General features: G+C 37.3%; 1 protein-coding gene across 1 annotated transcript; it reads left to right on the forward strand.

The window, feature by feature from the left end:
• Positions 1-2,570: 2,570 nt before the first annotated feature.
• TSEN15 (tRNA splicing endonuclease subunit 15) lies at positions 2,571-27,909 on the forward strand. The gene is made up of 4 exons (XM_077763260.1): positions 2,571-2,659; positions 2,928-3,063; positions 26,031-26,172; positions 26,683-27,909. The coding sequence occupies exons 1-4, from the start codon at positions 2,587-2,589 to the stop codon at positions 26,701-26,703; spliced, it is 372 nt and encodes a 123-aa protein (XP_077619386.1). The 5' UTR covers positions 2,571-2,586; the 3' UTR covers positions 26,704-27,909.

The raw sequence follows: 27,909 nt of genomic DNA on the forward strand, positions 1-27,909 counted from the left end.
GGATCGGGGCGCCGGTCCGGGCCCCTACCCCAGGTGGAAGGCCGCGCAGCCCCTTCGACCCCCGACTCTCCCGCGGGGGCCTGGGCGCCGAGTTTGCGCGCGAAGCTCGCGGAGGGGGACCCGCGTGCACACTGTCACGAGTTGAACTATTGCTGGGACACCCTATCCCGACACGCACAAACACACACACATGCTCTCCCATTCGAGGGCAAGACATGAAATCCGGCGCCTCTCAAGCCAGAGCCCAGTAATAACCTAGGGCTCCTTCTGGGAAGGGTCTCATTTAATCCTCGCAGTAACCCCAGAACCACAGCAAAAACAGTCTGCGAGCCTTGGATGAATACAAAGATAAAGGTTTAGGCACAGCCACGTTTGCCCTTTCGCCTTGAGCCCGGAGCGTGCCTTGTGATTTTGCCGAAGTGCGAATTCCTACTTTTTCTAATAGCTTGTAAAATTTGAATACATTCTTCTCCAAAGCAGAACTGCTCGGCATTGTGGGTGTATGGTTTTTTTTTTTGTTTTTTTTTTTGGAAAGCAGCGAAGAAGATAGAGTTTCTTGCTTGCTTCTGCTTGGCAGATTGCTGTCTTGGACCAGTAGTGTCCCGGACAGTGAATGGACAATGAATGGATTTGGGGGTTTTGTAGGCGTCTCTGGTCTAGGGGAGCAGTATGTCATAGATAATTATCTAAAAACAGTCCAGGAAAGAAACATTTTCGAAGAATAGGAATCTGAAAAGAGTTCACCCTTTTCCATGTTCTCTTTCTTGATTTTGTCCTCCTCCTCTGTCCCCTTATTCCTGGTCAAGGTGAGAAAAACAAACATGGAGGTGTTATTCGGTGCCATAAAAAGAAACAGATATCATATCATATGTTTTCGCTTTTATGTGGAACTTGAGAAACTGAACAGAAGACCGTGGGGGAAGAGTAGGGGAAAAATAGATACAAGTAGAGAGGGAGGAAGGCAAACCATAAGAGACTCTTAGATACAGAGAACAAACTGAGGGTTGATGGGGGGGTGGGGGAGAGGGGGAAATGGGTGCTGGGCACTGAGGAAGGAGCTTGTTGGGATGTGCAGTGGGTGTTGTATGTATCATGAGAATAATGAGATGAATCATTAGAATCCACCCCAAAACCAAGAGCACACTGTACACACTGTTTGTTAGCCAACTTGACAAATTATATTAAAAAAAAAAACCATAACACCACTGAGGAGTAGGAACCCAATAGTTCTCTGCCTGAGACATCGAGTAGACTGCCTGACTTTGAAAACCTGTTATGTCACCAGCTTTGTGATTTGCGGGGGAGGGGGTCCCGGGGGGAAGTTTTCAAATCTCATTGTTCCTCAGTTTCCTCATCTGTAAAATGGGGATAGAAATAGTACTTGCTTTAGAGGGTCGTTCCAGAAATAAATCAATTAATGTAAAGCACTGAACATTAGTAAGTACTATGTAATATATATAAAATATATATAGTATGCAACATCAATTTCATTATATTGGTCTCACGCTTAGAAGTCCTCAGTGTTTCTTTATGGGTAAACTTCAAGACCCTGGCAACCTGGTCTCCAGTCACCTTTTCGTTGTCATTTTCAAGCATGGCTGAGGTGTGAGGGGGACAATTAATAAAACCCCTGCTCTCCTGTACCTGTACATACTATGGCAAAGCCAGTCAGAGAAAGGACCGAAGGTCTGTACCCACGCGGGTCTGCCGATGCCTCACCTCTACTTTAGGCCTGCTTACCCACTGAGTCACTGGGACCGTTGGAAAACCTCAGGCTTCCCTTGCAGGGGTAGCCCACTGAAGAACGTTCCCCCAGCGCTGTCCAGCAGACTTTCTTCACAGGCAATCAGAGACCGTGGAAATAGTGGCCCCCACAACCATGCTGCAACAGAAATCCTATTTAAAAAGTATCTCAGGGCACCTGGGTGGTCTCACTCTGGAGTTTGGCTCAGGTCATGATCTCATGGTTCATGAGCTCAGGCCCCACATCAAGCTCTGCTCTAACAGAGTGGACCGTGTTTGGGATTCTGTTTCCCTCTCTCTCTGCCCCTCCTCCACACACTCACACACGCGCGCGCGCACTCTTTCTCTCTCAAAATAAACATTTAAAAAATTTTTTAAAAAGTCTCTATTCTTGGCAAATAGGCCCTTGAGTATGTGTGACTTATCCCCACCTGTGTGTGATTATTCACACTTTTACTTTGGCTTCTCTATTTCCTCAAATCATATCTGCCCTTCAGGGCCCAACTGGTATCTGCCTCTGATATGAAATATTCACCAACTGATCCACCCAGAGTAGAGCTCTGACTTGTGTCACATTTTATTCTACACACTGGATTTTGCATCACTTACTGTCATGGGTTCTTATTTGCCTAACAATTGCAAGTGTGCATGTGTTTGCCTTAACAATTTCTAAGCTTTTTAGAGATGGGGATCAGATATTAATTGCCTTCTAACTCCCACTACACCTAGAAGAAAGTCTTCTACTTTTTTATTTGTGTATAATGAGCAGTTGATCGAGTGAAAGAAAATATTAAGAGATTCTCCCTTCTCTGACAATTACATTTTCATTTCCAGTATTTAGAAATGATGGAATTAGATATAGGAGATGCCAGCCAAGTTTACATAGCATTCTTGGTTTACCTCGACCTGATGGAGAGTAAGTTATTTGTTTTATTGTTTTGTTGTTGGGGCTGTGGTGGGGGGATGGGGAGTTGGGTTGGGATGTGGCATTTATGCATTTGCTGTTCACTTTGTCAGTTTTGTAATTTCATCATTCCTTTGGGAATTACTGGGTAACAGAGAATATTAGAAAATAAAGAGAAGATAATATTATGGGTGATGTTTGCTCAGCGGAGTATTAGGTAGGAGTTTAGAATTTTATCTTTTTGATTAACATTATTGTCCATTCAATGATGTACTTTCAGGTAAAAGTTGGCATGAAGTCAATTGTGTGGGCTTACCAGATCTGCAGCTCATCTGCCTTGTCGGGACTGAGGTAGAAGGAGAAGGATTACAGACTGTGTTGCCTACACCCATCAGCGCATCCCTCAGCCATAACAGGTGTGCGGGGGATTTTGGTCTTTAACACCTTGGTTCCTTTCCACCAGCAGTCATTAAATTCAGGGTAGTAAATATTTGTAAAGGACTTTAGGATACAGAGGTCATAGCTTTACTCTGGGTTATTTGAGGAATGACTTAAATATGAACATTTAACAAATATTTAGCACTTCTTGTATGGTCAGTTCTTTTTCAGAAAAGGAATATATATGTTAGAAGTACTATCCTTAAGGAAACAGACGATGTTTAAATTCTTATAAGGAGTCAAGACCATTACAGTGGAAACACAGCTACTTAAAGATGTACCATAATAATTGATACAGATCATATATGCTTTAGATGTTGGGGAAGAGTGTGATTAACCTGCAAGTTGAAGTCAAAGAAAGTATCATGCAGTTCATGGGAGCTTTTTAAAAAATCTTAGTTTAACAGAGTTGGGAAACATATCTTTATTTCATGACATATTCTTCAATCAACCTCCCAAAACAAAAGTAGATTCTTGGCAGTAACTTACATCTAACTTTATGTGGGTCCCCTCCTTCCCTGTTTCCACTGTCCCAAGGTTAACTCCTCCTGAATCCCATATTCATTGGGAATTTTTAAATTGTACATCTTTTTAACTTTATAAAGGGCATAGAATCTTTTTGAGGCCGACTTTATGCACTCTGCATTATACTGCTGAAATTCACCCCGTGTTATGTATGTATATTATATTCCATCACATGATGGTACCATAGTTTTCCCATGCACCCTTCTGATGATGGAGTGTTGCTAACGTTCAAATTTAAGGTGTAATTTCAAACTATTTTCCAAAGTGGTTGCCCTACTTCACTTTCTACCTGCAGTGTAAACAAGATCTTTTGGAGGAGTATTGTCTCTGACACTGAGTATTGTCAGACTTTAAGATTTTTGCCAGTTGAATGGGTTATCTCATGATGGTGTTCATTTGCATTTTTCTGATCTCTGGTAATGAAGATTTATATTTATTGTTTCCTCTCGAATATATTTATTGTTCATATACTTTGCCTATTGGATTGTTTGTAGTTTTCTCATTGATTTGTTGGAGTTCTTTTATATTCTTGACAATAATCCTTTTGGTTGTGTTTCCCAGTTTTTAAATCTGTTTTCAGATATTTTTTGATGAATAACAGTTCTTAATTTGAATATAATTATATTTATATATTTTTAATAATCAATGTCTTTGTGTCTAGGTTAAGAAACATTTCCTATCTAAAGTCTAAAAAATTCACCTATATTTTCAGGTTTTCAAGTTGTTTTTTTTTAATGGTGTGAGAGAAGGTTAAGGACTTTGTTTTCATGTGGATAATCATTTTTTTCTACCTGCATTTTCTGAAGAGTTGCTTCTTTCCTCATTATCTGACATATCACCTCTGTCATTTTCCAAGCTCCATCTATGCATTGACTTGTTTCTGGGCTCTCTTTATACTCTATTATAATAGTCAGTATATCTATGCTTCTGCCACTGCCATATTTTTGTAATTCCTGCTTCAGAAGAAGTCCTGGTATCTGGTTATCAAGTTTCCCTTCCTGCTTTTTTCCTTTAGAAGCTGTAGCAGTCAGCCTCTAACCTGGCTTCTTGTACTGCATAGTCACACCCTTGTGTAATTCCCTGTCCTTGAGTGTGCTCTGTGCTTATTGACTTGCTTGTAAGAAGTCAAATGAGACAGAAATGATGGGATGTTACTTCTAAGACATTACAAAAGACTGTAGCTTCTATCTTGTGCACTCTCTCTCTCTTTCTTGTTCTGAAGGAAGCCAGCTGCCCTGTGAACTATCATTCAGAAAGGCTGAAAATAGAGGAGTAAAAGTAATTACTGATGGAGCAAGATTCTTATTCTCTTAAAATTTTTTTTTAATGTTTGTTTTTGAGAAAAAGAGAGAGAGAGACAGAGTGTGAGATGGGGAGGGTCAGGGGCAACGAGACACAGAATCCAAAGCAGGCTCCAGCCTTTGAGCTATCAGCACAGAGCCCAACATGGGGCTGGAACCCACGAACCATGAGGTCATTAACTTAGCTGAACTTGGACACTTTACTGACTGAGCCAAACCTAGGTGCCCCTGATGGAGTGTGATTCTTGAGAGATGGGGAGGGATGGATTCAAGAAAATAGTTGAAATTAATATTGAGCTAAAGGAGGAGGATCCCAGCTTCTGAGCTTGTGGGTCAGGAAGAAAGAACAGATGAAAACATAGCTATATTTGGCTAGGTATATAAGTATGGAAGAGAGGAGAGCGCCTTAAATTCCAACGTGAAGGGCTTTGATGAATACCTGCTTTTTCTAGTTCACCGTGATTGAAGTAAAAACAGCACTGGACTGAAGCCTTAACACCTGGGTTCTGGTCTTGGCACTGACACTTAATATTTTGTTTGATGATTGATGACATAATTAGTTTCTCTGGGTTTCAGTTTCTTTGTCCTTTATTGAGGGATTTAAATTGTCAGATCCCTTCGAAATCAAAGCTACTATAATTGGTTATTTTCATTGTTATATTCCATAAAACTGTATTAAGCTAATTTTTAGATTTCTATTAATATTTTTGTATGACTTTGTATAATTCATTATACAAAGAATTGTGTTTTGATATGTCAGGCTATTCACACCCTTCTCTGAGAGGCCCTTTATTTTGAGATTTTTCTGTGTGTTTGGGAATCACAAATAGCTGATAGAGTTGACATCAAATTTGATCACTAATACTTTCTGTTTTTCACTAGCATGATTTCCAAGCCTTTCTGTTTCTAAGAGACTTAATAATTCATTCCTTAAAACTATCCCTTTGTGTCTTTTAGTTACTGCAACAAATTATGCTAACTAGTATTATTGTTATATTATTGTTTGGACAAGGAACTACCATTTGTAATTAACCTGAACTTAATCTTAAAAAATAAAACCGTAGTCTATTTGAATCAGAATGATTTCATAAGTCTAGAGGTACAAATTTGAGTCCTATTCTACTTTTTTCCAACTGATGACTATTGATTTTCCAGCTTTATTACATAAAGCTTGTTTTCTTCTTTAATTAGAATTAGTTGGAAGGATAACTTAGTAAACCATTTTTACACTTTTGCATTTAATAACTCAGAGGGCTTAAGTCTTTGTATCTTGGTTTTTATATAAATATTCATAATTATGTTATGCAGTAGAATAATAATATAGAAAATAGCATAAACAAGGCTCAGCACCTACTAGATTTATTATGCCTTTTATGGTATAAAATTTTCTCAACTCTAAATATGCAAATAACTTTTTAACAAATAAAGATTTATGTGTGTGAATGAGAGTGTGTGTGTTTGATTTCGTTCCTCAGTCCTTAACAGGAATGATATTTTAGGTCACAGGCATACTTTTATCTATTTTTACTTTCATGAATACCTTATATATAAAATGTTATATATCTAACAGTAATGCTGTGATTTCAGACATTTGTGGTTAATGTAGGAATTTTCCTTCATTAGTAACGTAGAGAAGAGAATTGTTGACTTTGAATCTTTGGCAGCTGTCCATAGGGAAGAAATTCATTGAGATACGTCCTAAAAGCATTTGGGTTGGACCTTGGGAGGGTAGCTCACCATAGAAATATATATGAGAGCTAATAGCTCTTACTTCATTCAATAATAAATCATCTACAAAAATAAATCACTGTGTTTACTTTTAAATGTCATTATTTGTCATATAACATTGCTGAGGCTTTTTAGTCTTCACTTACCAAATATTTATTGAGTGTTATGTGTCAGGCAGTGATCTAAGTGCTCGGAATACCACATTATTCAAGACAAACCCCTTTTTTGGTATAAGTCACATACATTATCTTAAGTTTCAGGTGTACAGTATAATGATTTGGTATTTGTATATACTGTGAAATGATCATCACAATAAGCCTAGTCAAGATATGTTACCTTATGTAGTTACAGAATTTGTTTTCTTGTGATCAGATCTTTTAAGATCTACTCTCTTAGCCACTTTCAGATATGCAGTATAGTATTATAAATTGTGGTTGCCATGCTGTACATTATATAATCCCCATAGTTCGTGTATTTTATTTATAACTGGAACTCTGTACCTTTTGACTCCCTTAACCCATTTTGTCCACTCCCCACTCCCTGCCTTTGACAACCACCAATCTGTTCTCTGTATCGAGGAACTTTGTTTTGTTTTGTTTTTTAAGATCCCACATGTAAATGAGATCAGATGGTACTTAAGACATCTCCTTGAAAGTAGTGTTCTAGCACTAAATGTTAACTTGGAAAATAAATTTTATTTCTTTTTTTTTTTTTTCCTAATTATTGGATGGAATCTAATAAAAACAATTCTCCTTTATTCTGAGATTTCATTAACTGTGTAATTTGGGACTGCCTCCACTTATTTTGTTGTTAGGTAATTGAATAACAAGGATAATGGAGTATGGAGAAGTACTTTATAGAAGGTTGTAGCAGGACCCAAAGGAAGGACAGGAGAAACCTCCTGAAGGTGGTGAGAGACCATGTTTTAGCAGGACAACTGCCAGTAGTTAAGCATGATTGCCTGGCTGTACGCATGGTGTCTGGTTCAGAGTAGGTGCTTAATAATGTTGGGTAAGGCAGCGGATGAATAAATGAGTAAATACAACTCATGAGAAAATAGGAAAGATGGGAAATGAGATGGAAAAGCTTACCTAGATCGTGAAAGCCATCACTGATTTCAATTTTTCGCTATTAAAATTTGTACTGTAACGAAGAGCCTTGTATATCTTTGTTGTCATGTATGAGAGTTTCTCTAAGGTGGAAGTCTAGAGGTAGAATGGCTGGGACTTCTAGCATTTACATCTTCCCTTTTACTGGTTGTTAATAAATTGCTTTCCAAAAGGTTCTGGGTTTATAGTCTCGCAATATGTAAGTAGAAGAGATTTACTGACTCATAACTGACAAATCCATAGTATATAAATAGCTTCTGTGACTCCAAGGAAAACAACCCCACAAAAATCATGGACAGAAACAGACAAGTCACAGAAAAGGAACTCAAATGGCTCAGGTCCATTTGTAACCAGGGAAAGAGAAATCCAAAATGTGCTCATTCGAGGTTGGTCTTAACTATGCAATAACTTTTCAGACAGTGTACATTGTTATTATTTGACAAAAAAGAAGGCATCAACATATGGGGGAGTCTTTGAATAGGGCTACAACTAGCTCAAAGAGTGCATTTGAGTGAATTAGAAAGAGATACTCCTCTTGGACTGAAAAAAAAAAAAAAGTCTCTTCACCAGGATTGAAGGCTTAGCAAGCAGCATAAACTGGATTTCAAACCTGCTTGCACCAGGCATTCTTGTGCAAGGCACAATCTGTACAATATACACAGGTCCCTGACCCTGAAGCATGTCTGTTGAGTCCTCGGTTCTACAAAGAACACTGTAAAAATTGCTGCTAGATGGATGGTGTCACTGAAGGGCTTTAAGCAGGAGAGCGGTGCTGTAGATTATTCCTTGTGGTTGTAAGAGTGGTTTGCATTTATAGATAACATTATAATATTTAAAAGTGTATTCCTAAGTATACTCTCATTTCATCAGCACTAAAATTCTGAATAGTATATAGAGCACTTATTTTATGCCAATTTCACATATAAAAAACTGAGGTTAAAATGTATTTTTATTTATACTCTGCTGTTTCCAAAAGATAATGAAGGATTAGGTGAATTGTACCAAGGTCTCATAGTAGATAATGAAGTCTCATAGCTATTAGAATTCTTTCTATTTTATTGATTTTTTTTATTGAAGTATAGTTAACATACAGTATTATGTTAGTATAACATCGTGATTTGACTGTTATGTATATTATAAAATGTTCACCACAGTAAGTATAGTTACCATGTGTCACCGTATATAAAGTTATTATAATTATTGACTGTATTCTCTATGGTATACTTTTCATCCTCATGACTTACTTACTTTATTACAGAAATTTGTACCTCTTAATCCATTTCACCTATTTTGCCTGCCCCCCATCCATCTCTCTCTGGCAACCACCAGTTTGTTCTCTACTTATGAGTCTATTTCTGGGTTTATGTTTGTTTGTTTTGTTTTTTAAATTCCACATTTAAGTGAAATCATATGGTATTTATCTTTTTCTGACTTACTTCATTTAGCATAATATCTTCTAGGTTCATCCGTGTTGTTGTGAATGCCAAAATTTCATTCTTTTTTATGGCCGAGTAATGTTCCATCATATATATTACAGATATATGATGTATGTATACACACACATACACCCCCCCCCCCATCTTTATCCATTCATCTATTGATGGACCCTTGGGTTGCCTGCATATCTTAGCTCTTGTAAATAATGCTGCAGTAAACATAGGGGTGCATATATATTTTTGAATTAGTATTTTCATTTTCTTCGGGTAACATCCAGTAGTGGAATTACTGGGTCATATGGTATTTTTATTTTTAATTTTTTGAGGAACCTCCATACTGTCTTCCATACTGGTGGCACCAACTTACATTCCCCCCAACAGTGCATAAGTGTTCCCTTTTCTCCACATCCCTGCCAACACGTTTCTTGTCTTAAATCTCTTATTGTAAAATAAAACCAGATACAGAAAACTATACAATAAAAATGTATACATTGAGTTATATAGCAGACATCTTGAATCCTTGGAACCACCATCAAGTAAAGAAATAGAACTTTTCTCAGCCTTCCCTAAACCCCTACCACGTGCTTTGTCCCAAGCATAACCCTCTCCTTCCCACAAAAGTAACTGTTATTTATACTTTTATAGTAATAATTTTCTTGTGTTTCCCTGTAGTTTAGTTGTGCCTGTTTTTTTTTAAAGTCAGTCTTATTGAGGTAAAATTTATATACAGTAAAAATCACTCATTTTAGGGAAATAGACCTGTTAGTTTTTAACAAATGTATAGTCACGTAACCAATACACAGTTCCTCCCAAACTTCTCTCGTGTTTCTCTGTCATCAATCCCTATAGTTTTGTCTTTTCCAGAGTGTCCTATCAATAGAATCCTAACCTTTGTGTCCTGCTTCCATCCCTTAGCATAATGCTTTGCAGATTCTTCCGTGCTGTTGCCTATAGTAGTGCGCCCACACATGTGGCTGAGCACAGCAGTGCGCCCCCTCGTGTTGCTCAGTAGTGTGCCCCCTTGTGTGGCTGAGCACAGCAGTGCGTCCCCCCCCCTTCGCCTTTTGCTTAGTAGTGCACCCCTTTGTGTGGCTGAGCTCAGTAGTGCACTCCTTCGTGTGGCTGAGCACAGTAGTGCGCCCCCTCGTGTTGCTCAGTAGTGTGCCCCTTCATGTGACTTAGCTCAGTAGTGTGCCCCCTCGTGATGCTGAGCTCAGTAGTGCACCCCCTCGTGTTGCTGAACACAGTAGTGCGTCCCTTTGTGTGGCTGAGCATAGCAGTGTGCCCTCGTGTTGCTCAGTAGTGCGCCCCTTCATGTTGCTGAGCTCAGCAGTGCGCCCCCTGGTGTTGCTGAGCTCAGTAGTGTGCTCCCTCGTGTTGCTGAGCTTAGTAGTGCACTCCTTTGTGTGGCTGAGCTCAGTAGTGTGCCCCTTCATGTGGCTGAGCTCAGTAGTGTGTCTCCTCGTGTTGCTCAGCTTAGTAGCGTGCCCCCTCATGTTGCTCAGCAGTGTGCCCCTTCGTGTGGCTGAGCTCAGTCATGTGCCCCCTCGTGTTGCTCAGCATTGCACCCCTTGGTGTGGCTGAGCACAGCAGCGTTTCCCCTCGTGTTGCTCAGTAGTATTCCATTATGTGGATGCACCACAGTTTGTTTATCCAGTCACCAGTTGTTGGACATTTGGATTGTTTCCAGTTTTTGGCTTTTATGGATGAAAACACTGCCACAATCTCATATAGGTCTTTGTGTAGACATATATTTTCAGTTCTCTGGAGTGAATATTTAGGCATTGGATTACTAACTAGTTCGTATGGTAAATATATTTTTAACTTTATGAGAAACTGTCAAACTGTGTTCCAAAGTGACTGTGTTCTTTTCTGTACCCACCAGCAAAGTATAAAAGTTCCAGTTGACTGATCATTTTTGGATGATCAGTTTATTTAATTCTAGCCACTCAGTTAACTAGTGATATCTCATTGTGGCTTTAAATTTGTATTTCCCTGATGAGTAATGATGCTGAGCATCTTTTCATGTACATATTTGCCACCCGGGCCTCTTCTTTGTCAAGTATCAACTCAAATCTGTTGTTTAAATTTTAAAGGTTGTATTGTGTTCTTCATAAATTATAAGAGTTCTGTGTGTGTTCTAAATGCAATTCCTTTATCAAGTGTTTTTTTTATTTTGAAAATATTTTCTTTTAGTCTATGAATTTTCTTAATTTCTCTAGAGGAATGGAAGGTTTTAATTTTGATTGATGTTCAATTTAACCTTTTTATTTTCTTTTAAAGGTTGTAGTTTTGGGGTTCTATGTAAGCAATGTGTGCTTATTAATGCACAGTCATAAAATTTTCAACTGTTTTCTTTTTGGAATTTTACAGTTTTAGTTTTTACTTTTAGGTCTGTGATTAATTTTGAGTTGAATTTTATTTGTGTTATGAGCTAAGAGTCAAGATTCTTTTTTCTTTTCTTGTTTTTGCAAATGCTTCTCCAGTTATTCCAGTGTAATTTAATTACTGGGACACTTGTGTTGAAACTCACTTGACCATTTGTGTGCATCCCTTTCTGGACTCTCTAGTCTGTGCTTTTGCTCTGTGTGTCTGTCCTTATGTCAGTGTCACACTGTCCTGATTACTGTAGCTTTATAGGAAGACTTGAAATCAGGTAAAGTCTTCCAACTTTGTTCATACTAGTCCTTTTATTTTCCATATAAAATTTAAAATCAATCATATCTTTGCAAATAAATTTGTAGAGTTGTGTCTCAAGAATTTTGCCCATTAAATTTTTTGTTATATCTTATAAATCTCCATTAATCTGTAGTGGAGATTGGCAAATTTTTCCATAAAGCTCTGGATAGCAGAGGCTTTTAGTTTCACAGACTCTTTTGTCTCTGTCACAAGTCCTCAGCTCTGCCATGTTAGTGCAAAAGCAGCCATGGACAATACATAAACAAATGGGTGTGGCTGTGTTCTTATAACTTTATTTACAAAACAAAGAAGGAAGTCCAGATTTGGCTCACAGACTGTAGCTTAGTAACCCCCGATGTATGGGTTCTGCCTCTATCCCTTTCTTTTCTTAACAATTTTCCTGTTGAAGAATCTGGGCGGTTGGACCTGTGTACTTTCCCATAGTCTGGGTTTGCCGATTGCTCACTCATGGTGCATTGCAACGCGTTTCCTTGTCCTCTGTGTTTGCTGCAAGTTGGCAGCTGCAGCCAGCGGGTTGATAGATTTAATTGGATCACATTAGTAAGACAGTAAAGCTGGTGGTCTGTTCCATCATCAGTAGACATACAATGTCTGGTTACCTCACTTTGTGTGATCTTAGTAACTATCGATACTTAGTACTTAGCTTTTACTGTTGCTTTTAACCTTTGTTTTTATTGTTGTTCTGACTCAGAATTCCAGTTCACTTTTGTTGGACTGCTGCATAGATATATAGTATTAGTATTATAGGCTTGGGTCCTGTATTGTTCCCAGGACCTTTTGAAGCCAACTTCTCCCTTTGACTTACTCAGGAAAGCATGGTGGAATGTAAATGGATGAGAATGATGATCGATTATAGGGAATTTTCATTTTATATTGAATCAATAACCTACCAACTTTGGTACTTTATTGTGAGAAACAAATTACTTGTCATACACTGCACAATCAACCTGAATACACCCAATTGTAAATCACTATCCTAGACTAGGCTGCTTAGCTGCTTAACGAATGGTACGCGTGCATGCGTGCATGTGTGTATGTATCCGCGCTCTGCCTCAGAAACATTAAGTCATGTTGTTATCACTGGGGAATCTGGGTGGTACACAAAGCATGAGAGCCAGAGGAGGTCGTAATTTGCTGGAGGTGTAAGCCCCTGCTATTTACAAATGACATATAGCATAGAAGGCATGATAATCTATCTCCTTTATTTACATCCTAAATTTTGGAGTCTGTTGTTTGTAAAACTGGCCCAAACTCTATCATTTCCGTAGGTAACCACAACTTAGTTATACGCATGACATCTCCGCAGTCATGGCAGTAAACAGTCTCACTGTATCGCTTCAAGTCCCTGCGGTACCCGCCATGCTCCCTCACCACCGAGTGCAGAGTCGCATGTGTGCTTGCATGGCTCATTCTTTCCATGATTTATTTTTGCGGTACATGTATTTACTGACTCCTTAAAAGGCAATGGTTCTAGTTAATATCTAACGTTTTATCTGTGTGAATTTATAAGAATGCCTGAACAGTTTTTGTATCCATTTCCTAATAGTTTTCCCAGGCTTTGGACATGATTTAATTTGTACAGTTTCTGGCAAGAGCGAATGTGTATTTGAATGAAAGTGAGTAATGCATTACTTTGAGCAAAAGTACACTTTGCAACTGGTGATTTCTGTAAAGCAGTTATACATGATATATGTCCATAGTTAAAACACTTTTGACATATATTTCATGTCTCAGAAGGTCTTGTGTGTAATTGTCCCTTGTGAAAACATCAACTCAATACTAATTGCTGATCTCCAGTGGGAGATTAGAATTGGTAAAGTGCCCACCTCTGACTATCTAGTGGGAAAATTATGCTGATGGAGTAGGAGGTAGTTTGTGTCTCTTGCAGGGAAGGACACATCTCCTTTTTCTCTCATCTAAAAATACCTCTTAAAGCTAATGTAAAATGCTTTTTAGCTTATGTTTTAAAATACTATATTAAGTTATATATTCAGATGGTATATGCAAATGAAAGTGCTCTACGTTATTTCTTACTAAAGTGAATCTAGGAATCCATGTAACAAGTTTGGTAAATGACTGCAAATGTTATGAGTACAGTTTCCCCAGACCCAGCAATGGTATAAAATCATATTAATGAATTCATTGAGGTCAAAAAGATCTGATGAATTTAAAGATGAAGTAACCAGAGGGCTCCTAATGAAAGCAGAGACCTTATTTCAGTGCTAGGGTATCAAATGAAATCAAATTTATATTCAGATAGTTTGATTAGCTTCTCTTTGGCCGCTGATATTTGTTTAATGTCCCCAAATGGGAGAAGTATATTATAACAAGGTTAGGATAATGGTATGACAGGTTTCTGTAGTAGTATTTTAGGTAGCTGCAAATGTGAAAGTATCTTTTTTAAAAATGTTTATTCATTTCTGAGAGAGGCAGAGCACAGGCAGAGGAGGGGCAGAGAGAAAGGGAGACACAGAATCTGAAGCAGGCTCCAGGCTCTGAGCTGTCAGCACAGAGCCGGATGCAGGGCTTGAACTCACGACCATGGGATCGTGACCTGAGCTAAAGTCGGACGCTAAACTGACCGAGCCACCCAGGTGCCCCTACAACATTGTTTTCAAAAGAATACACTCAGCCTTCTTCCTACGTTGAATCAGAAAAGCTGCATTCTTTTTTCTTTGTTAGAATTAATGTAGCTTTAAAATAATTCTGTTTAAAAACTATTAATAGTAATTTTCGCTTTTTAAAGAACATGATTACTTTTAAAATATAAGCTGTTTATGTGTTTTCACAGCAGTAACCCAGATAATACAAATAGACCAGTCGTTTATCTTTAAATATGTTATATCAGTGTTTTTATTGGGAGAAGAAAAAGAGCCCATATTTTAAAACACTGAGATGTGTAAGGAAAAATTAATATTTTATTGTTCTTATACCCAAATATATCTTTTAGTTAAAATGTTAAAATGTATATATTTTTATTTAACATTAAATATAATAAGTATAAATAAATTTATAGACTAGAGCAAAGAAGAAGCATGTTTTGGTTTTAGAGGTACATAAAAAGGCAAATTGCAGATTACACCAGTATTCTCTACATTTCCCATTCATTTGTTGGGTGCCTGTTATGTATTGGACTTAAGGGGTACAAAACATCACAGACCTTGCCCTAATAATGCTCACAGTCTAGAGCTGAGACGGACAGGCGTTTATATCCAGTGTGATAGAGGTTAATGAGAGACAGGTACCTGGCACTGAGGCCGACTACAGAGGGAGGAGACCCCACCTTGGGCTGCTGGTGTGGGAGGTGGGGGAGTCTGAGAACGCCTCCTGTAAGACAAGTTGTTTGAAATATGACAGTGTCATATGGAATGGGGATGGGAATGGAAGTAAGTTCCTGACAGAAGTAACATCATGAGCAAGATATTGAATGCCGAGAGCCTGGAAATTCCAAGTCGTTCATCATGACTGGGTATTAGTAATGGCAGAGGGAGTGCCTGTCTGCACCTGGTGAGAAAGCCCTAGGACGAGGGTGTGTGTGCATGTGTGTGTGTGTGTGTGATGTGAGAGAAATGAGGAATGGAAGAATGAGAAATAAGGGGCAGAAGGAGAGACAGACAGAATATGAGAAAAGTAACCACCCTCCAGGTAAGCAGTAGTAGATCAAGAGGGGCAGAATGGATTAAAGAATCCAAAAGTAAGAGAAAGTTAGAGCAAGGGTTTTGCCACTTTGAGGTCTTTGAGAGACACGGGTATATCCTGAAACAAAGGTGGGGAAATTATTTGAGAATATTAGGAATTATAATGCTTGTTTCCATTCTCTCTGAAGACTCCAATTAAAATACACAAATCTGAAGAGACAGGAAATGCTTGGCTGTTAGTGCAGAGTGTAACTTGGGGATTTGAGGAGGTCAGTAACTCTCCATCACTTGCCATTTCTTCGCCTCCTTTGCTGAACTTTTTAGGTTTCTAGCCTCTACATGTGAAAATGCTCTAAGGCCTAGATCTCTGAGCTTCTCTCTTCTTCATACTTACTCCCTAGAAAACCTCATCTGGGTCCACAGTTTTAAATATCATCGATATACTGAGGACTCCCAAATTTAGGTCTCCAATTCAACCTCTTCTTAAACCTGAGACCCACATTTGACTGCCTGTTTGATGTCACCACTGTGATCTAAAAGGTACCTGAAATTAAAATGTCCACGAAGAACTCAAGTTGCCACCTAGACGGGTCCTTCTGCAGTTTTCCCAAGTCGGCCAATGGCAACTCTGTTCATTCTGAAGCTCAGGCCAAGACCCTTGGAGTCCTTTTCTGTATAGATGGACTTACAGAACAATTGAGCAGATAGTACAGAGGTTTCCCATATAAGTCCCAGCCCAACATGGTTTTTATTAGTGTTATTTTTAACATCTTGCATGAATGTGGTACATTTGTTATAATTAATGACCCAATATTGATACATTATTTTAACTAAAGCTCATAGTTTACATCAAGGTTCATTCCTTTTATTGAACAGTTCTAAATTCATAATGCCATGTGTCCACCATCGCATGAATGGTTTCACCACCCTAAAAATCCCCTGCGTTCCATGTATTCATCCCCTTGCCCTTACCTTGAACCCCTGGCAACCCCTGGACTTTGAACTTTCTCTGTAGTTTTGCCTCTTCCAGAATGCTATATCGTTGAAATTATTCAGTATGTAGCCTTTTCATACTGGCTTCTTTCACTTAGCAATAGCATCCTTGCCACCAAGGCACTTTTTGTTTTTTGAGTTTTAGGTATGCTCATAGGTGCATAAGTAGTATCTTGTTTGTTTTTAATTTGCAGTTTCCCAATGACATGTGATGTTGAGCATCTTTCATATGTTTATGTGCTACCTGTGTATCTGTTTTGGTGAGATGCCTGCTCAGATCTTGTACCCACTTTTTTTATTTGGGCTGGTTGTTTTTCTTTTTGTTGAGTTTTAAGGGTGTATGTATTTTGGATATAAGTCCTTTTATCAAACACATGTTTTGCAAATATTTTCTCCCACTCTGTGGCTTGTTTTGTCATTCTTTTAATGGTATCTTTTGCAGAACAGAAGTTTTTAATTTTAACAGAGCCCAACTAAGTCATTTTTTTCCTTTTGTGGATCACACTTTTGGTATTCTAAAAACTCATCACTAGGGGCTCAGTTGGTGTGGGTGGCTTTTAATTTTGGTTCAGGTCATGATCTCATGGTTCGTAAGTTCGAGCCCCACATCAGTCACTGTACTATTAGTGCAGAGCCTGCCTGGGATTCTGTCTCCTTCTCTCTCTGTCCCTCCCCTTCTTGCTCTCTATCTCTCTCTCAAAATAACTAAAAATAAACTTTAAAAAAAATTAGAAAAAACTCGTTGCCAAACCCAAGGTCACTTTGATTCTCTCCTATATTGTCTTCTACATACAAGTTTTATGGTTTAGTGTTCTCCATTTAGATCTATGATCATCCTTGAGTTAATTTTGGTGAAAAGTATAAGGAGCATGTCTAGCTTCATTTTCTTTCTATTTAGATTTCCTTTGATTTCTTTCATCAGAGTTTTATAGTTTTCCTTATTAGATCCTGTACATATTTTTGTTAGGTTTATGCTTATTTTATGCAAATATAAATGGCGTTGTCTTTTTAATTTCAAATTATAGTTGTTCATTGCTGGTATATAAAAAAGCACTTGACTTTTCTGTATTAACTTTGTATCCTGTAACCCGGCTATAATCTCTTACTAGTTTTAGTCCACCCAGTTTTCATACCCCAGATTAATACATCAACAAATTCTGGCAGTCCTTTCTTAAAAGTATATCCCAAATCTGTCATTTCTTATCACTTTTCTCATCATTTCTCATCGCTGTACTCTATAATTGCAACCTATGAAGTAGTTCTCCTTTATAACACATTTACTGCTACTCAATATATTATATATTTGGTTGTCTTTGATTGTTTCCTATCTTCCTTCCTCCACTAGAAAGTAACATCCATAAAAGCAGGAAGTTTGCTTTTTCTATTGCTGTTGCCCCAGTGTTTTAATTAAGTATTTGTTGAATGAATGAATGAATGAATGAATTCTCAGACTAGTCAGTTCCTGCAGCACAGACTTGCTAAATAATATTGTAAAGAACATAAAGATATGTTACAAGCAACCTTCCCAGAGTTTCCAAAGAAAATTAGAATGTCTGCAAAATCCATCCACTTGCAAGGTTTATCACTGTTTCCCACACTTTACGCTGTACCTGTAATATGCATCTGCAGACAGAGAACACTCACAGGTCTGAAGAGGAATTCTGCCAGTGCTCTGAAGAGCCGCCTTACTTTTTAGTCAAATTCTTTTTCATCTATATCCTCATCACATCTCCCACCAACCACCTTTCAACCCTTCTTTGACTTTAGTGTCTTGAGGAAAGGACTTACATTAATGGGGAACTAAAGAGTTACTAAAAATTATTGAGTTCCTTTTTTTAGGACATTTTATTTTATTTTATTTTATTTTTTAATGCTTTATTTTTTCTATCCTTTTTATTTTTTTATTTTATTTTATTTTTTACAAATAGTTTATTGTCAAATTAGTTTCCACATAACACTCAGTGCTCATCCCCACAAGTGCCCTCCTCCATGCCCATCCCTCCTCCCCCCCACATCCATCAGTCCTCAGTTTTTGTCAGCATTCAAGAGTCCCTCATGGTTTGCCTCTCTCCCTTTCCCCCACTATTTCCCCCCTTCTTCTCCCCCTTGTTCCTCCGTCAAGTTCCTCCTAATCCTCCTATACGTGCAAACATATGATATTTGTAGGACATTTTAAAAGATGTTCTTAGTTATAAGATTTAATCCTGAAGTGCTACATATTTTCTTGAAGGATATTCCATTATTTCCCTATAATCAAAAAATATTTCTTCTCTTCAAAAGTATATACTTCATTACAAATGCATTTAATGACCATTATTTTATTTGAGGCCTGAAGTCTAATAACTGGTAAAATAATTTCTGTCATTTGGTTCCCTGCGTATCAAAATGTGTGTCCTCATGCTACCTCTGCTGGAATCTGTTGCTGGTTGAAACCCCCAATTCCAGCAGGGTCTTTCAACTGACACAGCATTTTTTGCTCTTAGCCTCAAAAACAAAAACAAAAACAAAAAAAATCTTGCAGTTTATTTTAGCAGAATGACTTCCCACTGGGATGAATGGCCACACAGGAACTTAATTATTCAATAATCCAACCTTGGGACTTTAGCTGCCTTGACTTTTTTTTTTTTAAACTAGGAAGACATTAGCATGATTCCCAAGGAAGTGGTCTATTATCCTTGAAACTGTTCATCAAGGTTGAGCCTGTGAATGAATATTCTTTGGTACCTTGAGCAACAATTTAATTTTGTGTTGTTTCAGAGTTGCATTATGATGTGTTGTTCCAGTGGATCATAATGAGGCAGATCAAGGAGTAGCTCTTTGATATGGCTACAGTATGTACCAGTTTGGCAACCTTGAAGAAGACAGGATTTCTGTGGATTGAAATTAATAATAAATTTTAAGCCATTATGCATTCTATTTTATTCCATTTGAGTTAAAAGTGTTTTCAACTTGCTTTCCTGTGTACAAATCTTTAGAAATTGCTTAGTCTCTATTATAGAATCATCACAGAAAAATGAATGCTAAGATTTATGGAAGATATTTACATATTTTGGAGGAAGGCCAGTAGCCAGATAATGTTACCTTTGTGTTCACCTCAGACTTTTTCAAGTGAGCTTTATTAAACTTCAGAATTACTCTGTGTTCAGTATGTTGAGCTTCTCTCTGAAGTTATGAGAAGGAAAACCTCTTGTAAACATCAGCTTCTGTTACTGCTGATCAACAACTTATTACTGATTTCTTTCTTTAGATTTTTCCTTTGAAATATAATGAACTTGAGACTGGGAACTTATTATGAATACATAGATTTTATTTTTCATATATGGATTTCTATCAAATATGAACTATAAATAATTTTCTTATCTAAATTATTTTAGATTTGTATAATGAAACATCTCCCCAATATATTTCCAAAGAACTGAGCTTTAAAATGTTTTACATATAGGAAATTTTGTCCTGAGCTTTCTGAATTAAGATTTCAGGCTGTAAGCTTGTTAGAAGTTAAGTGAGATTGTAGTATTATAGTGGGGCTTCATTGTTCTCAGCATCTTTACAACTGTGTGTGGTTTTTGAAGTAGAACTTTGGAACCTTTTGTTATATTGTTGCTGTTATACTGAGAAAGTGCAGTCTGTTGACTTAAAGGCAAAGTAACATTTTTAGGAGTTTATCTGTGTCCCATCAAGGAAACAAACAAAAAAATCTCTAGTAGGGAAAGATGATGGCGTTACTTTAAACCTTTGTTAAAAATAGACCAGAAGAGATTCTGAACAAGAATCTTTGTTAAGTCTTCCCTCCAATGCTTTTAGTAACAGCAGATAAACTGTTTTATTCTGTTATTTCTGAAAAAACTCACTGGTAGTTTTCCCCCCACACGCATACAAGTAGGATAAACAGAGCTCTGAGATGGGAACTTCCATTTCATTTTTGACAGTGATTTCCCTCAACTCTGAAGACAAAACCCCTTTTACAACTCTGAGCTAGTTTTCCAATGTTAGGTTTCCCACATAGGTGTTTTGAGGAAATTTGAAAATGTGTTGCTGTTTGTATTAAAGAACTCTGGAAACAAATATGAATGAGATGGAAATTTCTATCCTAAAGTGTAGTATATGGGCTAGAATTCCCAGACAGTTCACCTTAGGAAAAAGCCCCACGCATACGTGCACGTGTACATGTATGCACGTATGTTTCTGGCGTAAGCAATACCATATCTTAAGAAATGGAAACTATGCCTTAAAAATTGCCTTAATAGGCTTTGAGGTTTTTCCTCCCCTTCCATCTGTGTCCCGTCCTGTCATACTCTGCCACTTAGGAATATTTAAAGAGAATTAATTGTTTTGTTTGTATTTTCATTCCAGTTAGCTAACATGTATTAGTTTCAGGTGTAAATATAGTGATTCAGCACTTCCACACATCTCCCCGTGCTCATCACAAGTGCTCGCCTTACTCCCCACCACCTGTTGACCCATCTTCCTCTTCTCCTTCCCTCTCGTAACCACCAGTGTGTTCTCTATAGTTAGGAGTCTGTTTCTAGGGTTTTTTTTTTTTTATCTCTCTCTCTCTCTGTCTCTCTTTCTCTTTTTTTCCCTTTGCTTGTTTTGTTTCTTAAATTCCACATATGAGTGAAATCATACGGTATTTGCCTTCTCTGACTGACTTATTTTGCTTACCATTATACTCTCTAGCACGATCCATGTATTTATTGCAAATGGCAAGATGTCATTCTTTTTTATGGCTGAATGTTATTTCATTGTATATATATATATACCACATTATAATTACCTAATCCTCAGTCCGTGGAACATATACCACATCGTATTTATCTAGCTGACAGTCCATGGACACGTCAGCTGCTTCCATGTCTTGGCTACTGTAAATAATGCTATGATAAACATAGTATGATAAACAAAGTGCATATATCCCTTTGAGTTAGTGTCTTTGTCTTCTTTGGGTAAATACCCACTTGTATGATTGCTAGATCATAAGGTAGTTCTATTTTTAACTTTTTGAAGACCCTCCATACTGTATTCCTCAGTGGCTGCACCAGTTTGCATTCCCAACAACAGTGCACAAGTGTTCCTTTTTCCTCACATCCTTGCCGACACCTGTTGTTTCTTGTGTTATTTCAAGGTACCAGCATGGTCTTGTTCTGGTGGGGGTCCTCTTCCTGTGTCAAAGCCAGCATCATCTCACTGTGTCCTCACATGGTGAAAAGGGCAAGGGATCTTCTAATTCCTTTATGAGGGCTCTACCCTGTGGCTTGACCTCCCAAGGATCCCACCTCCTAATATCATCAGCTTTGGGTTAGGATTCCCGCGTATGAAATCTGGGGGACACATTTAGACCCTAGCAGTGTAGAAGAAATAGCTGAAACATTTCGAGAATTGGGGAAGATCTCTTGGCCCAGAAAAAAAGACCATGCTGGCTCCTTGATCTTTCCAGCCTCCAGAACTGTGAGAAATGAATTTCTGTTCTTTATAAGCTACCTAATGTGTGATTCGTTGTTACAGTAGCTTGAATGGGTTAAGGCATATACCATTCTCTTTCCTTCTGTAATTCCATTTACACATATGTTAAACCGATATTGTACCAGAGGCCTCTGATGTATTTTTTTTTAATTCTTGTCTCTCTTTGTACTTTAATTTAGTTTCTTGTGACCTGTTTTCAGCTTTACTAAATCCTTTCGTTAGCCATGTGTAGTCTACCATTAAGCCTAGTCGACACTTCAAAAATATGTATATATTTTAATTTTAAGATGTCTGTTTCCTTTAGAATTTTCATTGTTCTACTTAAATTTTTTTTATCTTACCCTTTTTATTTGTTTTCCCCCTCAATATTATAATATTTTTATAATGGTTATTTTAAGTCTTTAGCTATTTATTACAACCACATCTGAGTTTTTCAACAACCTTAGTTTTTCTGAAGGTTGTCTTATATTGACTTTTTGCTCTTGATTATTAGATACATTTTCTGTTTTAATTTTTTTTTAAAAAGTTTTTTAATGTTTATTTTTGTGAGAGAGAATGCGAGCAGGGGAGGGGCAGAGAGAGGAACACAGAATCAGAAGCAGGCTCCAGACTCTGAGCTGTCAGCACAGAGCGCAATGCAGGACTCAAACTCACAAACCAGAAGATCATGACCTGAGCAGAAGTTGGACACTTAACCGACTGAACCACCCGGGCACCCCCATTAGACACATTTTCTTGCTTCTTCGTATAGCTTAGAATTGTTCACTATATCTGGACATTGTGTATAAATAAGAGACTGATGTTGACTACTCCATGCCCCCAAGGAGCTTATCCTTTCTGGCAAGTAGAGTCAAGGCCTGATTTAGTCAATGTAGTCAGAAGTCAAGATTAGTCATGGCCGAACTGCAATTTTAGTTATCTCCATTCTCTTCTAGTTTCTCACATCTTGAGAATAGGACCAAATCTCTCTCTTCATGAGGCCTTTGTGATTAGAGCTTGCTTGCTTTTTTCCAGCATGCTGTCCCCTAAATGCAGCATTAGTCCCATAAAGGAGAATTGGTGAGCTGGAGGGACTGATGTGTCTACAGATTTCAGTCCACCATGCTAGGTCACATGTGGCTCTTACAGGTATTGATGGCTTCTCTTTGTCACAGTGAGGTTGTTTGCCTGTGACTGGCTTCCTCTTCTAGTCACTGTGCCCACGCTTAGCAATTCCCCTTAGGGATGAAAGTGGCTTATCTCATGTTCTCTACTTACCTGGGAAGGGCTCAGTTCTCATTAAAATGTATCTCCTCTCTATTTCTTTGTGTTCACATTTCTTTTATGTCTTCAAATAAAAATGTAATATTTTAAAACAATTCAGGTGTTTTTTCTTTGTTATGGTAAGAATGGCAATCTTCGAGGTCTTCTGCATTCTAATTAGAAGTGGAATCTCCTCCTACTCTTCCTTTTGAATAAATAGTATTGGAAAAGAATACACCGCCCTGATGGTTGTTTCTTACAGTTTGTGTTTTTAACCTTTTTCATAGTATACAGTAGGGGTCAGCAAACCTTTTCTGAAAGGGCCAAGTAAGAAATACTTAGGCTTTGTGGACAAAGTAGCAAAATTGTGGCTATTAAGTAGGTACCTATATGACTATTTAAAATGTACCATTTAAAGACATAAAGGGGCGCCTGGGTGGCTCAGTCGGTTAAGTGTTTGACTTCGGCTCAGGTCATGATCTCATGGTTTGTGAGTTTGAGCCCTGCATCAGGCTCTCTGCTGACAGCTCGGAAGCCTGGAGCCTGCTTCGGATTCTGTGTCTCCCTCTCTCTCTGCCCCTCCCCTATTCGTGCTCTGTCTCTGTCTCTCTCTCTCTCAAAAGTAAATATTAAAGAAAGTTTAAAAATATAAATAAAGACATAGAGATCATTCCTAGCTCACAGGCCATGAAAAAACAGATGACTGTAGTTGGCCAAGTTCTGGTACAGAGACAAGGGATAAGATAATTAGAATGTTTTGATGGATAAAAAGCAAGCAAATAGCAGATACTTTTAAGAAATTCTAGGGAGTTCTTTGATACACCATCTACCACGATATCTACAGTAGTAATTATCAAAATGATGATTGTGATCTTTCATGACAAGGTAAAGTTTTATTTAGTATAATAGAATTGCATAATAAACTTTAGAAAAGTATCTGTCAGAAATATATTTAGCCATATGAAATCTTGGTTCAAAAGCCTCATTCATTCATTCTGCCCAGGTATTTTACTACAGTATTAGGCATATCGGGCTAATGTCTTTGGCATTGAAAATGCGTACAATCCAGTAGAGAACAGACACTGAGAGGTATAAATACAAGGTAGCAATTACAGTAATGTAGGTTTGTACAAGGTGCTTCCGTAGGGTAAGATACATAACTTTGCCTAGAGGTTATGGGGAAAGGTGACAGGGAAGACTTCAGAGAGGAGCCGATGCCTTGCTAACTCCTGAAAAGGAATTAAGATTTCGCCAGGTAGACAGATTTTATATACCCGATAAATGTTGCCTGACAATTATGCTTAACAACTGAAGTATTACCATATTGTTGACTTGACTCGCTCAGGTCATTTTAGAAATGACTTGACTCTGAGGAAAGAAACTTAGAAATGCATTCTTTCTTTATATCATTACATGCCTGTGAACACTTAAATGAGAGGTAGTAGGTAAGCAGGCTTTAGCAACTGTTTTAATAAGCCACTTATCACTGCATGACATGTCATAAGGTGATGAAGTGATATTTTAGCAATAATAATTTAGTTTCAGCTTTCCAGAAATTTTTGCTGTTTTTAAATCACTAAATTCTCCAGTCTCTACTATGGATTTTTTTTTTAAAGCATTGTAATTATTGTAGTAAGAATGCTTCAAAGCAGTGACTTTTCTTTTTAGATTGTTTATAGATTTAATAACTAATAGGATGAGTGAAGAGTGAGCATAAAATTTTTTCTTAGGGATGGGAATAGAACTTAAGTGGGTAAATTACACTTCTGCTAAAGAAAACAAGAGTTTGGGTTATTTATGTATTCAGTTGTAGCATGTTAATATGCCAGTAAATCTTTTTCCAATTTCTGGAGAATTGGTTAGCTTAATGAAAAAGACAACTGATTATTTTTTATTTGCCTTTTTAAGAAAGCTCCTCCGGAGGTTACATATTACTGAATTATTGAACACAGGCTTTATTGAGTAGGTAATAAGGATTTTTAGTTTGTGGTAAACAAAAGCTAATAGCACTTTGAAGATCTAGATATTCAATTTGTAGATTGTTTTCCATAGCAAGCAAACTGAAATCCTTTATAACATTGATGCTTGATATATAACTTGGTAAGAAAAAAGTTTTATTTCTCTCTATATTTTTCTCTTAGCTTCTATTAAGTATCAGAATACATATTGAGAACCATAAAAATATCTATATTCATATATAATAATTCCAATCCTTGGAAAGACCCAATAGAAACAACTACCTTCATGACAACATCTTTGTTAGTACCCTCCTCCCCATAAAAGGCCTGCAAGAACTTTACAGAAATAGGGTAAATTTTGAGTCAATAGATACTATGTAGCCATTTAAAGGTAGAAATGATAAACACCGTATAGAAACATGGAAATGTTTATTAAAAGCTTTTTTTTTTTTCTTTAAAGCAAACCTGAATACTACATTGTTCTACCATATGATACCAAGTTGGAAAATTGGGCAGTGAATGCCCAGGATCCCTAGGCGATGTGGGCTCACTGAACACGTTAGTGTCTTATTCTATAGGTTCCAGAATGCAGTAGATTCTCTTATGTATGATGATCAGGAGAGATGGGAAAATACAAAAGGGACTGAAAGATGGCTTTCAATAGATGACTGATTTGCAGGATTTTCTGTATGAGACGACAACTTTAGATGTCTATATTTGAGCCTTCAGACATTTGCTGAGTCAGCACTGTGGCTATGATGTTATTGACTCCCTCTTCCCCAAGATTTTCCAGGTTTGATCTTATTAATTGAGTGACTCTGAATCCTAAATGTATTGTGGCTTTATTTTCAGGATAAGGGAGATCTTGAAGGCATCTCGAAAATTGCAAGGTGATCCAGATTTGCCAATGTCTTTTACTTTGGCCATAGTGGAGTCCGATTCCACAATAGTCTATTATAAACTTACTGATGGATTTATGCTGCCAGACCCTCAGGTCAGTTTTGAGGCAACTATCAGTAAACAGTGAAAAAAGAAGAAAATTATGACATGATTTGAAGTGTGAATCAAGCCATTCAACTTCCTTTGCAATATGAAAGTTCAAGGAAAGAATGACCTGATTTTCACACCTCAGAAAACTGGCTGTTTTGTTTAAAGTAATATGTTCATAGTTTCAAAAAAGTAATTAGATTTATTTACTCTTTGGAGAATTTCATCATTTCCTAGAGTACTTTATAAAGTCATGATGTTATTTGATAATTAAGGTGGAATGTAAAGGCTTATAACAGTTTTACCCAAAAGAACACTTCTTTAGAAAATGTTAAATGAGTTGACATTTTGACAGGAACATCTTAATAAAATAAATATGTAATATATAGTTTCTTTATATACTTTGTTGGTGTAATTAGGATAATTACATTAAATATCTGATTTTGCTTTTAAACTACCTTCTATATTGGGGAAAAGGTCCATCCTGATCTTTTTCTTTTTTTTTTTTTTATTGCAGAATATTTCCCTTAGAAGATGACACCTATACTTCCTGATGCTTACTTTGGGATTGGATTTGAGATCCGTCAGCCTGGTTCATCCTTTATCTCAGAGATAGTTAGGGTTGACTTAGCTGGCCCCATTCCATTTTTCTTTTTGAGGAATAAAACTTTCCCAGATAGAATTTTTTTTTTTATTCCTAAGTATAGGGTAGTTGCCCTAGAACTCTTATCTGGATACAGTTTAATGGTAGTTATATACAGATTTATGCTTAGGATGTATTCACAGGGGTCGAGCACTTCTGTCCCCCAACTCATAGCTGCCTCACTGTTCATTGCCACCACTGCTTATACATTATTGAGACTGTCAGCTTTTTCTTATTCATCCTACTTAGTGCCTTTTGGCCACTACAACTAGCCTGGAATGGCCTTTCATGGACACCTTGACACCTGGAGAGTTTACTCAGTTTGTTTTTAAATCCCCAGGAGAAAGTAGAAGTTTTCTTTCAGTTGGTATTTGTGTGACAGTTACTGCTGACTTTAAGTCAAAAGTAAAAATATGCTCATTCCGACTATAAAATTACATATATGTCTTGATTAATAGGGACCAGAGAAGTGCCACCTATGAGAGTACAGGACCTTGCTGTCCATTCTTATTCTAGCTAGAATATTAGATAGTGAGGGACAGTGTCAGCCTTAAAAACATCTTTGTTAAGTAGACCCAGTTATTTCACTTTTGTTAATACCTCCCAGTTATGTTGCCTAGAGTATAACAAATTATATGCACAAAGATATTCTAAGTGGCATTAGTCGTAATAGCACAAATTGTAAACCACTTAAAAGTTTAAGTCAGCAAACTTTTTCTGTAAATGGCCAGAAGGGAAATATTTTAGGCTTTGCAAACCATATAGTCCTCTTAAAACTTCTCAAATTTGCTATTTCTAGTACAAAAATAACCATAGCCAAATATAAATAAATGGGTATGACTCTGTTCCAATAAAACTTTCTTTACAAATGCAGAGCCATAGTTTGCCAACCCCTGGTATAGGGAAATAGTCAATAAACAGATGCAGATAGCCAATATATCCAATAAATGGTACATTATATACTCATAAAAATTAGTAATGAGTATAATGAAAAACATGAGAAAATATATAATTAATAAAGCAAGATATGAGAGTGTATGAATGGGTAGGATCATGGATGTAAATAATACACCAAGCATCTAATAAAAGGGTGACAAATTA

The sequence above is a fragment of the Crocuta crocuta genome, unplaced genomic scaffold (assembly GCF_008692635.1).
Source record: "Crocuta crocuta isolate KB4526 unplaced genomic scaffold, BGI_CrCroc_1.0 scaffold3, whole genome shotgun sequence".
NCBI lineage: Eukaryota > Metazoa > Chordata > Mammalia > Carnivora > Hyaenidae > Crocuta > Crocuta crocuta.